The sequence below is a fragment of the Varanus komodoensis genome, unplaced genomic scaffold (assembly GCF_004798865.1).
Source record: "Varanus komodoensis strain SLA01 unplaced genomic scaffold, ASM479886v1 scaffold110, whole genome shotgun sequence".
In the NCBI taxonomy this organism is placed as follows: Eukaryota; Metazoa; Chordata; class Lepidosauria; order Squamata; family Varanidae; genus Varanus; species Varanus komodoensis.
In genome coordinates this window covers 555468-568051 of record NW_025335318.1, presented here as the reverse complement: position 1 = coordinate 568051, position 12584 = coordinate 555468, and the positions used below count along the sequence as shown (strand labels likewise).

The following is a 12584-nucleotide window of genomic DNA, read 5'->3' as shown; positions in this document are numbered from 1 at the left end:
TTAGTATACTAAATGCTGAAGTTTGCTAAAGTTGCCCTTCTAGATAACTGGAAGTATGAATCTATTTTCCTTTTAAGAACAAACATTCCACTTAAGTTCAATAGGGAAATGTCTGTTGTCCCCTCAAGCTTCTCCAACAGCACATGTGGATCTAGACCTTCCCCAGCATAGCCATCAAATACTTTCTGCCCTTACCAGTGATTTGAGAGACCAGATATTTCTATGCCATCTGGGAATGGGGTTATAAGCTTGCAACGGTGGAGCTCTGAAACAATTTTATCCTTATCCTTCAGTTCTGAAACCTTTCTCGTCTATAAAAAGGAACTGACTGTTGGCAACCTTGTCATTTCCTACACTTCCTGCTACCCCACTCCTTCACTTGTAGTTGTCCTCTGCATCTTTGGAATCCCGATCAGGGCTGCTGGCAGGGAGATGGTGATGAGGAGTGACCTTGAGTGGGTTCGCACAAGACAAGCAACCACTAAAAAAAACCATGGCTGCTTGTCATGTTGTCTGAACCGTCATGTTAAGTGACTGTTCTGACTTACCATGACTGTCAATTAGGACACAGTAATCTCTACCATGTCTGTCTGAACTGTGACAACACAATCCATGTGGTAGAAAGCCCAGTGTGAAAGTGTTACTTGGCAGGAGCAATAGTTCTTGCTCCTCCCAAGCAGTTAGCCAAAGAACATGGCTAACAGCTGCCCCAGTTTCTCCCCCTGGGTCCTGAACAGGGGAGCTTTCTCCAGCTGACTGATGCACCTTATGCCTGGAAGAATCAGGACCACCCTACTAGTCCTGTGAGCCGTCCCGAGGCTATGTAGCAAGGGGACGGCATATAAAAACTTTAAATAAATAAATAAATAAATAAATAGCCCTATGCTGCCCTTTAAGAGATGAGCTCTGTTTGTTTGGGCTGTCTAGCCGTCTGTACGAAGTGGAACTTGGCTCATGTTGCAGCTATCAAAGAGGGACCTCATTCCTCCCTTCAGTGGTTTCTGGATGCTGCTAAGAGGGAAGGTGGTGGGGTAAGCAAGCAACTACCATGTGCCCAATCACCTGTCAGGCTCACAGTGGCTGCTTGGCACTTCCCAGCAACAGATGTGGGAATCCACCTTTTTACTTTGCCCTTCCCAAACTAGCAATGATTATGAGAGCAGTTCAGACACCGTAGTCTCAAGTAGAACCAAGTCCTCATAAAACTCGGGAAGCACTGCTATGGCATCAGAAACCTCTTAATATCTGCAATTACTCCCTAAACAATCATCTCCCTCCCCTGCCAGCCAGTTAGTATGTAGATAGATGTTTTTTCCCCTGGGCGAGTTACATTTATAAGCTGACATCAGTATAGATGAAGTAAAACAAGTAAACTTTATTTGAACAAATCGCAACTCAACATTTTATTGTTGCCTTTGTGCCATCTGCTCTTCAGAATGTTCTTACACTGAGAACTCTGGGTGGTGAGAAGGAAGCACAGCTCCATGGAGGTATGGGTCACTGCACTTGAATACACCTCTCTGTGAAGAAACTGTAAACACAAGGGAGATGGTTTCAATGAACAACATGCGACTTAACATTTGTTTTTAAGACTCTGGAGAGCCTTCCCTATATACAATACAGAAAGTCAGCAGGACATCTAACTGTTCACTGCATCAGCTTCTGAACAAAGTAGGCCTGTTATCTGAGGTGGTGTAGTTAACAGCGGGTCCATCCTGTCAGACAAAGCAAAATGACAAGAGTTGTTGCTTATGACGGCACATTACACTTCATTAAGGAAGGGAATTTAACAGCCAAGCAACTTCTCCAAGAAATGCTTTTGAGATGTCACTGTACAAACCACAGAACACTCCCATAAAGTATAGTCAATTCCCTTAGCAGTAGGTAGCAAATACACTACTCTTTAAAGAGTACTTTTGTGGCAGGAGCAGATGGGGTCCAGTACAAGGAGGTCACCTGTGTCTTCCCCATTATTGACAGGTAATCCACTCCTACTTAAATCAAGAGTGGCTGGTTCCCCGTGCTGCTCCACTAGCTAAAGTTATAAAGAAATAATCCAAACAGCTACAAGAAGATGTGTAAGAGTTGACTTAACCACCCACTAACAAAATGTTTTAAAAGATGGCTATGAGAAGTGCAGAGCTTGAATAGCTTGCACAGCAGACGGGCGCCTCTACCCCAGAAAGCACAAATAATTTGGTCCACTGGAGGGTGCACACATGCACCAGCTGATGTTAACGTCTCTCTTGATCCGAGGGCAGCGATACTCTCTTCTGTTTACACCTTTGTCCTGAATAACAGAAGTGAAACAATGCACTCAAGCAATCTTTGCTTGCTCTAAGGAGAAATCTCCCAACAAAAAAATACCATCACTTCACAGAAGCACCACTGCTGGTTTCTTTCTCCCTCTCTTTAAAGTCTCATATCTACCTACCCCATAAAGTAGATTAGCAGAGCCCAGGAATCCTGGGAGACTTCCCTGCACACAAACATCGGGATTATGAAGATCACAGCCATGATTAGGCTGAAGGATGGTGGTCATGGAGTAGAAGCCCTGCCCCTCCCTTTGAAGTTCAGAAGCCGCTTTCTCCCAACACTTCCAATACGTTACTCGAAATGCTGTAAGATCCCATTCCCCATGCTTTTAGCCACAGGCCCATTGCCATTTCCATGAAAAGTATGCACAGTACTGAGGGCTGCCCTGTGCTGGCTAACCAAGGCAATACCTTGCCACACATCCTGCACTCACTAGCTCAGAACATCCACCTCGGTTTCAGACACTGGAGAAGGATCTGGCCGAACCCATTCAGTGCTAACAAATGGCTCCTCAACCCCACCGACATCTATTTCTTCATCTTCCAAGCTGGCTAAGAGCGGCGGCAGCTCAGAGTCCAAGTTGTGCTGCAAAGGGCTCCTTAGCACTGCTTGTGTATGGGGCTGGGATTCTGTGTCCAAGAACCCCGCTCCATAGGACAGAAGCCCTTCGTCCACATCACCCCTTAGTGTGAGAGGCAAAGGCTCCTCAAGCCTTGTAGTCCCATTCTCTGACACAGTGAGCTGGGGCTGAGGCACTCCCCAATCATGCAGCGGAGGAGGAGGCGGCCTACACAAGGCTAGAGAGCCACAGCTGGGTTCAGAGGTCACAAATGGAAGGCTGCCACAAACGGCATCCAGCAAGGGACCTTCATCAGCTGAGCCACAAGTTCCTTGGCTGATTTTCCTGTCAGTTTCTTCCTGTTCCCCTTGTAGGGAACTATTGCCTGTCTTGACAAGCTGCGGACAAGCTGACACTTCAGCAGGACACTTCTCTCTTTCTTCAGCTTCAGTGCTTCTCGGTGGACTCTTATTGGCTCCTGGTGCAGTGCTCTTTGCATCAGTGGTGCCTTGCGGTCCCCCAGTGCCATCGTCATCTGCCAGAAGCAGATCTAGCATGTGTTCTAGCTCTCCAGCTGAGGCCAGGGTGTCATACTGTTCCACCTCTGCTAGAGGGTCTAGCATAAACATGTTCAGACCAAAAGGGTTCCCGGCAGCACTATCCTCTTCATCTAAGACCATCTTGTTCTCAGCTTGTTCTGCCAGATTCTTCTCACTACAAGATGCAGTCTCTAGTTTTGCTGGCAGCAGGCCAGCAGAGCCAATGACCTGTTGCGAGTCTGCTACCTCTGGCTCAAGACCTTGAGAGAGGGTCTGGCAACCCTTTGTCTTCACAGCGCACACAGTGTTTGCAGGCCTCATGAGCTGCGCAGCAGGCAATTCCTGCACCACTTCCCAGCAGCTGCCATTGATCACTTTCCTGAGTTTTACCCGGCCAATCTGCCCTGCCTCTTGGGGAGCGGTTGAGCTGGGAGCTGGCTCACTGGAGTTGCGCTTTCTGCTTTTAGTCGACTTTGAAAGAAGGGGAGGGCTCCAGAAGCCATGCAAATAGCTTCCATCTTTTGCTCCTTTTGTTTCATCCTGGCCAGGACTTTTCTGCCTCCAGAGACGCCGAACAGACCTTGAAGATGCCTTGATGGATGCCACAGCGCTACAGTCTTTAGTGGTACAAGGCATGGGCGAAGGTGGTGAGGAGGGCTTTGGCCGGCTGAGCTTAATCTTCTTCGACTTCTGCAAGCTGGCCATGGCTTGCTTATCTCCAGTCTCAATCTCCTGTGTGCGCAGTCTGCTGCTCTCTTCATTGCTCAAAGTATTCCTTCCCGTGCCTACAGGACGCTTTTTACCTTTTGTTCTTAGTGGTTCAGCAGTAACTGCTGAGCCTTTGGGAATCTGTCTGTCCTCACTCAGCAATGTTCCAACAGGTTTGTGCTTCTTTATCTCTTTCTGGTCAGTATCACTATCATCATTCACTTCCCTGGTGCATGGAAATCTTGCCACTGCATGTTGCTTGCCTGCAACCAGCCAGGATGCCAAAGAGCTAGTACCACAGAGAGGGGGAGACTGCACCAAGCTTGCCTCTGGAATGGATACTGGACTGGCCAGCTGTAGGCAATCACGGTTGAGTCGTCGGCCAAGTGATTTTTTTACTAGCTTTCCTCCTTCTAACTGTAGGGACTCTAGTTCTGACACCTGAAGCTGCCGTGCAGCTGCAAGAATATCCTGGGCTTCCTCCCGGGACACCTCCATCTCAGATGTATAGAGGAAATCTACCAGCTTACGCAGGGTACCAATCTTCAGCCCCCGGATCTCCAATACCACCTTATGCCCCTTGGGGGGCATTTCTCGCTCCAAACGCTCTGTGAAGAAGGGGCTGCAGGCTGACAGGATGCAACAGTGAGCTGGAATGGCTTCCCCTGCAAAGAACATCATCATTAGCAGGCTCTGGTCATGGAGAATTTTAGAATTTTAGGCCCTGAAAACCTGTCTTGAAAGAAGATGCTCCCCATGGACTGATCTTGAAGCACTCCAGCCCACATTACACAATTCCTCTGGGACTCCAAGTGGTATCTCAGAAACTTATTTTATAGCAGCATTGCTTAGACTTCTCTGTATACATATGGTAGCCTGAGGCAACTTAGTTTTATAAACCTTCTGTGCAACAGCTCACTTTAAATTGTTATATATGCATCCAGAAATACTGTTGAAGATGCTATAAATTAAAAGACTAGTTGCTGGCAGGGAGGTGCTTTAGGTCACCCTGTTCTGCAAGTTTTGAGGAGAAATTGCTGCTAACAAAGGCAATCTACTAGATAGGATGGGCCATACATTTTTCTAAGTATGTGCATATGCATGCACAACTCTCTTCAATGCTAATATGCTCATTTGTTTCAAAGGGGGGCTTGCACAGAAGAAAGTCTTAGTGAATTTTACAAACTGATAGTAGTTACCTAACATGCAAGAGCCATCTATACAGTCTATCTACAACAGGTGGGCTAAATGTATAGGATCCTTGGAAAAGATCTAGTCAAACTTAAGAACTGAAAAGACCTCTCAGATTCCAATGGAAGATTTCAGTGCAAAGGGAGAATTAGGTACATACTTCAATCTCTTCAAATGAAAACCAACAGGATACCAAAGTGAAATTAATTTCTCCTGCATTGTGGTCCCTTTTCTCTATTACATATTTCCATATAATGTCCATGAAAACATCAGCCTTCCATAGGACTTGATGTTTAAAGCATGAGATTCCACAGCGTGTTCCCACACAGAAGAATAACCCTTTGCTTTGCGAGCTCCGCTCCATTTATAAGGCTCATTTGCAAGAATTCAGTGGTTAGGGCATTCTGCTTATGTGAAGACACTTATTACTTCAAATGTCAAGACCAGCACAGCACCAAAAACGAGTTCTGGGAGATTAGACATTCGTCCATCACATTCTACATAAACCCACCACTGCTCCTGCCACACCAGCCATATGAATTAGAGGCTTCCTTGGTTAACTGGGCAGCCAATGTTACAGTCAGGACTAGAAAAATGCTTGGAATTTTTCAGACCTATCATCAGATTTCTAGGTATCAGCCTCTGGGAGCTGAAAAAATATTCTTTGATTATGGCTAGCGAAACAGAATTTCTAAGCATCCAAGTCATCTGGTTGCTTGATTTTTTTTCCAATCTGGCAGAAGTCAAAGCACCCTTATCCTAGTCTGCCCCAGTTTCAAAGTGATTACCTTCTGCTTGCAGGACAACATCACAAAATAAGTCTGCTCTCTGTTGGCGATGAAGCTGTAAGAAGACCATACGGAGCAGGCGGGAATTCCGATAAAGAATTTTGGGATTTGCAGGAGGGCTCATGGCAGCAGAACCTCCCTTCCTTTGTCAGGTGTCAGTTTTCTGTGAAGGAAACAGTCCAGCTTTCTATTAGTGCTGTTCTTCACTTATGCAAGTGTATTCAGAATTAAATTCTACTTAGTTCAATGGGATCTACTCCCAACTAGAAGTGCTCTATACTCTGAATTTAGTCCCCAACCAGCAGCTTAGGGACAAGACAGGTCTTTGTAAGCTTTTATTTAGGCTACATTATAAAACTCTGCTCAGAACTCAACCTGCAATACTCCCTTCATCACACCTTCAAAGAGTGTTATTTTAGTTTTACCTCAATGTATGTATTTTGGATGAGGTTTTTTTTCCTGAAGCACCTAAATGACCCAGAATGAAATATCAGAAATTATGAACTGTCAGCCATGCCTGTATTTTTCAGAATTGCAATACAAAGTTGCAAAGTTGCTCAAGTGATACCTCAAAATATTTTAATAAACCATTCTGAGGCACAAGAACTCAAAACATCCCAGCTTCAATCGGGAACACAAAAACAACCCCCCACAACAAAACCTTAGGAAAACAGCTTAATTAAAAAAAATAATTTAATTTTCAGCCAAGAAGATACTATTAAGGTCACAAGACCCAAATCTATTGTGTGTTTAACAATAAGGTCTGTAAAATGTCTTTACTCCCTTCAAAGATTCACAGCACTGTAAAATGTTAAAGACATTCCTTATTGTCTTTAACACCACCATAGCATCTTTCAGGGCACATACTGCAGTTAGCAGTGTATGCCTTACGGGGGGAGGGATTTGGCGGGGGGGATTATCAGAAGTCTACATCAAAGATGTAACATTTCCAGAAATTATGAAGCCATGGAAAACACTTTTTCTTGGGGTAGGTATGGGGAAAAAATTGAAACTTCAAGCAAAACAGGAAAAATACCTATTTTATGGGGGCTCTTTACTTTAAGTCACTTTAAACAGCTTCCCCAACATGGTGCCCTCCAGATGTTTCAGAATTTAGTTCCTATTAGCCACAGGCTTCATGGTTAATGGCCAGGGATGCTGGAAGTAATAGTCTAAAACTTCTGGTGAACAACAGGGAAGGCTGCTTTGGAAACATATTGTGTATAATTTATAAAATGATCTCTAATGTCAAAATGTAAATTTATAATGATTCTCAATAATCTTTACTCTTATTATACCAAACATACTTGTATCAGTAAAGCAAGTTATACATCATATATTTCAGGTGTGTTTTATGTCTTTCCAAGTACTCCCTTAAACATCTGAAGCATCCTAGAGGACATTGGAAAAACGGGCAGAGGATGAGTGGCATACAGCCATTTGTTCCTGTTTATAAAGAAGTCTAGATTTCCTAAGCCTATTCCTTTTGGTGAGGTATAGTTTAGGGAAATCAGATGTGAAGGAAAAGCTACTGAAATTGTATTTAGCTGGGAAAGCCTCCTGCCCTTATTAGCAGTGGTAAGCAACCATGTTTAAGAAACTTAATGCTGTCTCATTATTTGAAGAATGCACTTCTATTCAATTTTGTAAGTCATTTCTGCTAATGATCATCTTTGCTTTTGTTCATTTTGAAGTGGTTCTCTAGTGGTAGTACCAATTCCATGCCAAAACCACAGGAAACAAGTGACTGAATTTCTTTTAGATAGAATTTATTGTAGTAGCAGCCACTGAAAGGTTTTGTAGCTGAGGAGGCATTCCTTAGTAGTAAGAGCTAATTAAGAATATATTATTTATTTATTTAGTTCCATTTCTATGCCCCACACTCCACAACCCAAAGGTTCTCTGGGCAGCTTACACATGCTAAAACAGCATAAAACATACATAGCATTATTAACCCACTGTGGCAGTCAGTTCTAGAGACTCAAGCCTCACAGCTATTTTTTAAGATAAAGAAATACAAGTGGGATAACCCAAATGTTGTTCTGTCACATATGATCCCAGTGGTAGGGTGGCCTACAGCATTTATTTTATATGTAAGTTTTTAGATTAGAACTACAAAGACATCCACAGCATCTGAACAGAATAAGCCAAGAAACACAGGTCTCTATAGGAAAAAAGGCAAACTATAAAAAAGGCACATTTTTCTATATAATGACACATACTTATTAGAAAACTGAGTGTGACATGATCCAGGGCATCCTTTAATGTCTATCAATATAAGATACCATTGATCAATAATTTAAACATGAGCAGAAGAAATAACTGGGCTGGGAATCTCACAGAGGCAACAAACATGTATTTTTCCAAAAATCTTTATTTTTTCACCCTGCCTTCTTTTCGCAAGGCTATATAGAAAACTTTGCTTGTTTAGAAACTATTTCAAAGACATAATCCTAATTATTACTGTGCTTACAGTGGCAAGAAAACAGTAATTGCAACTTCTGGAAAAATACAATCAAATTGGAAGTGCAGAAAAGAACTATAAGAACAACCCAAGTGAATCACCTGTAATACTAAACAAGCTTAGCTTAGCCACAAGTCAACCTACTCTCAAAGAGCATAAATTTATAAGAGCGGTAAAGAAGGGATGAAACCATTCTTTTATGCTCCAGAAAAGGCACAACTGAAGATGGTATGTATCTCAACTAAAAATTAGGAAAGGGTTTCTGACAAATTATTCACATGACAGATTTCTGTACAGTCTCCCTGTGACCATCCTGTTTGCAAGAAACCAGAGCAATTTCCTGAGTGATACAGTGATATAATAGAGTGGCATCAAGAGCCTAGTATAAACCTGGTGCTTCAGCCATCAGAAATTCTTCCTTAACTCAACAAAAGGAAATGTAGCACCTCCGGTGAAGTGCTCGCTCGCTCGCTCGCTCTCTCTCTCTGAATGTCTTATGTTACTGCCATTCCACAGATTGTGCTTATGGACTGATAATTCACAATTTTCATACACACACACACTAATTAAATGCCAGCTGCTTGTCAGCCCTGATCTTTCTGAAACAACCTGAATTAAAATCCTGATAGGTATTTAGATAGTATGAAAAAGCATATTCAATTATCAGCTATAAAAGTTAGAGTTACAACCAACTTTGCTTGCTTGCTAAGAATTAGTTACAGGTCCCCCCACCACTGCATTTTTCCTCAGTAGGTGGTGGTCATGGGATCTTACTGGCCTTGATCCAATATTAAATCCTAATAGAAGAAAGATGAGTAATAAGAGGTGGTAGATTCTGTGCATATAACCAGGATTTAGAAGTCTGGCTTGTTAGAAAAATGTCTAGTTTAATTTTTCTGACCGGAGTTTCTGTTGGTTAGGAACTAAGACCCACCCAGCTGGCTCAAACCAATGAATGGGCCATGCAGTCTAACATCTTTATTCCAACAATGGCCAACCAGATGCTCCTGAAAAACTAGTACATCTCTCTTTCTGTTGATTCCAGCTTAAGTAACTGGTATTCAGTGGCATACCTTGGAGGCTGGATATAGGTGAAGAACATATGACCAAACATATATATATAGTGACCAAACAGCAAGAGTCAATTACTTGTTTTTGTTCTCAACAAAGCCTTCATGACTATCATTTAAAACGGGGCTGCAAAACCTCTGGCCCATGCTGCACTGCATCTTATCCAGGCAACCTTTGAGGGCCCCTCCTAAGAGTAGGTGGTGCTTAGCTCCAAATGTTGCTCCTACCCTCCCAAACTTAAGTCTTCTCTGACCTCCATTTAAAGCTATCTATGTTACAACTATCACCTTCTTTTATGGCAGCAAGTTATTTATATAACTGCATGTCACTGGAAATAGTACTTCCTTTAGTTTGTTCCAAACCTCCTGCTAATCAGTTTTATTCATGACCCACCCAGTTGTGGTATTAGGAGGGAGGAAAAACCTCTCCATCTATTTTCTCCACACATAATTTTATAGATCCCTTTCACAAACTCCACCCATCACCTTCTCTGCCCACTACAACACTGCAACCTTTCTTCATTGAGAACATGCTTGGGTTTTTTTTCTGCAACTCCTCCAACTTTATAACATCTTTCCAAAAACTTTGCTGCCACCCCCTAACTTTTCTAGTGCTATGATGTATTGCTGATCTTTAGTTTTTGGCAACCTGCAATCACATACAGCAGGCAGTATAAGTATTTCCAGATGGAAGAGTTTTAAGTACAGAATACAAACTGGATCAGCATGCCACCACTCCCTGTAAGACCACACCTGTTCTGCACTAATGAAAAACACCTACTTCTTCACTAAATGGGTTTACACAGTCCACAAATTTGCATCAGAAGTGTGGCTCAAGTCTACCTTGGTTCCTATACCAATTATAAGAACAAAGGAGATCTCCTGATGAGTGTTAAGCAGCAGCAAAGCCACTTTAAGGCTATATTCTCATACAGGAGTAAGCCCCATTGAAATCAGACATGCTGAAGACTCTACAGTATGCTATTTTGAATAAACAGCCTAAAACATCGTTCTAGATAGAGTCTTAAACAACCTCATCAGGCAAAATTCAGTATTTTTATCACTGTGTTTCTGCACCAAAGTTAAGGCAGCAGCTCAAGTGATGGACGGATGTTTTCCCACTACTACAACCAAGATACAAGGCAAATCACCAACAGAGAGGAAACTACATAGCTCAAACTATACTTAAGGAACTTCATCCAGATACTGCAGAGGACAACTGTTAAAATTTTAATATCATTTTATTCCCAAATTGGTAATGCCCAGCTTTGACTGTAATCCAGCAATTTTAACAGCATTTTGTTTAACCAAATTTTATTGGGGCGGGGAGAGGATATATATTCCTTTTTTCCACCACATCAGGCCTTCAGCGGGCTTAACCCAACTTTAAAAAAACCAGGTATCTGTAGGAACGGCACAAACAGACGAAACAAAACTCAGTATATTCTAAAAACTGTTTGAGCTGCTTCGAATATCCGGTAACAGGCAAAAGAGCAGCAAAGATTGTGCTCAAGTAACGATTTAACATTTATTTAAAATAATTAAATTTTTAAAAGGTGAGCTATTGACTTGATGGTTTACAGGTACTGAAGAAATTCCCATTTCTTTCTACTTTTCCTTCGATACTGTATTGTTACTACCGATAATCCCCACTCCATAATTAGAGAGTTCAGAGGTTCTTCGCCCATACCCGTTCAGTGCCCCCGCCCCATACCCACCAACCCCACCGCACTGCCTGAAAGGAGCTCGTCCCGGTTCTCAGCCCCACAGCCGCGCGGACGGTCGCCTGCAAAGGGGCGGCAAGACGCGCCGCAGCACCTGCTGCAGCCCCAGGGCGCTGACGGAAGGCGCGCCGCGCCAGCCCCTCCCCGACCCCCACGCGACCTATAGGACGTTCTCCCACCCCGAAAGAAAACACAACGGAACGAAGGCTCCCGCACGCGCCGGCCACACCTCTTCGCCTTTCCCCGCGCCGCGTCTCGGAAACACCGCTTCTATTGGCTGTGGTCCCAGCGAATCACAATGGAGGCAAGCTTTTGGCGGGAGGAATCGAGGCTTTAAAAAAAGACGGAGCAGCAGCTGTGGAGAGGGCTGCCTGGGCTAATGGGCGGGCACACGATAATCCGAGTATCCAAGTTGGATTGGTTATTATTTCAGAGTTCTCATGCTTGTAAAACAGACTTCGCCATCCTGGTGACTCCCTTCGGATGTTTTGGAATGGAGCTTACAATATGGGTGATGCTGGCTGGAGCTTATGGTAATTAAAGTCCAAAAACTATTTGGAGGGCACTAGCTTGGGGAAGGATGTTTTAAAGTTCCAGTTAGTAGCTATCCTGAGGAGAGGGGAGCAGAAGTGATAAAAGGGAAAGGCTTCCTTCCAGCTTCTTAAAGTGGTCTACCAAAATTTTTTCCCACCCATTCAGGCACTAGATCCTGTCTTTCTATTTTATTTATTTATTATTTATTAAAACATTTTTATGCTGCCCCATTCGCCGAAGCCTCGGGGCGGCTTACAACAATTAGTAAATAATTATAATTAAAAATATAAACATTATAATAAAATACATATAATATAAAATAAGCCGCCCTGGCCAGATAAAATTCAGTAATATTAACATTTAAAATGCTGCTTAAATAAAAAGGTCTTCGCCTGGTGCCGAAAAACAAATAACGACTGTGCCAGGCGGACCTCTCTGGGGAGTGCATTCCATAGATTGGGCGCCACCACAGAGAAAGCCCTCCTCCGAGTACCCACCCTCCTAATTTCTTTCACGGAGGGTTCCCGGAGAAGGGCCTCTCCCACCAATCTCGGGGCGGCTGGGCATATATGGATGTAAGCACTCCTTCAGGTAACCAGGACCCAAGCCGTTTCTATGGAGGATTTCCTGAAATGTCTACTGGCACAGAACAGGAGAAGCTGAACTGGCTACTGATTGTCCACAATGCATT

General features: G+C 43.3%; 1 protein-coding gene across 1 annotated transcript; it reads right to left on the bottom strand.

The window, feature by feature from the left end:
- Nucleotides 1-2748: 2748 nt before the first annotated feature.
- Nucleotides 2749-6225, bottom strand: BTBD18 (BTB domain containing 18). Its single transcript, XM_044420746.1, has 2 exons — nucleotides 6102-6225; nucleotides 2749-4787 (listed from the first exon to the last, which is right to left on the bottom strand). The coding sequence occupies exons 1-2, from the start codon at nucleotides 6223-6225 to the stop codon at nucleotides 2749-2751; spliced, it is 2163 nt and encodes a 720-aa protein (XP_044276681.1).
- Between the last annotated feature and the right edge of the window lie 6359 nt (nucleotides 6226-12584).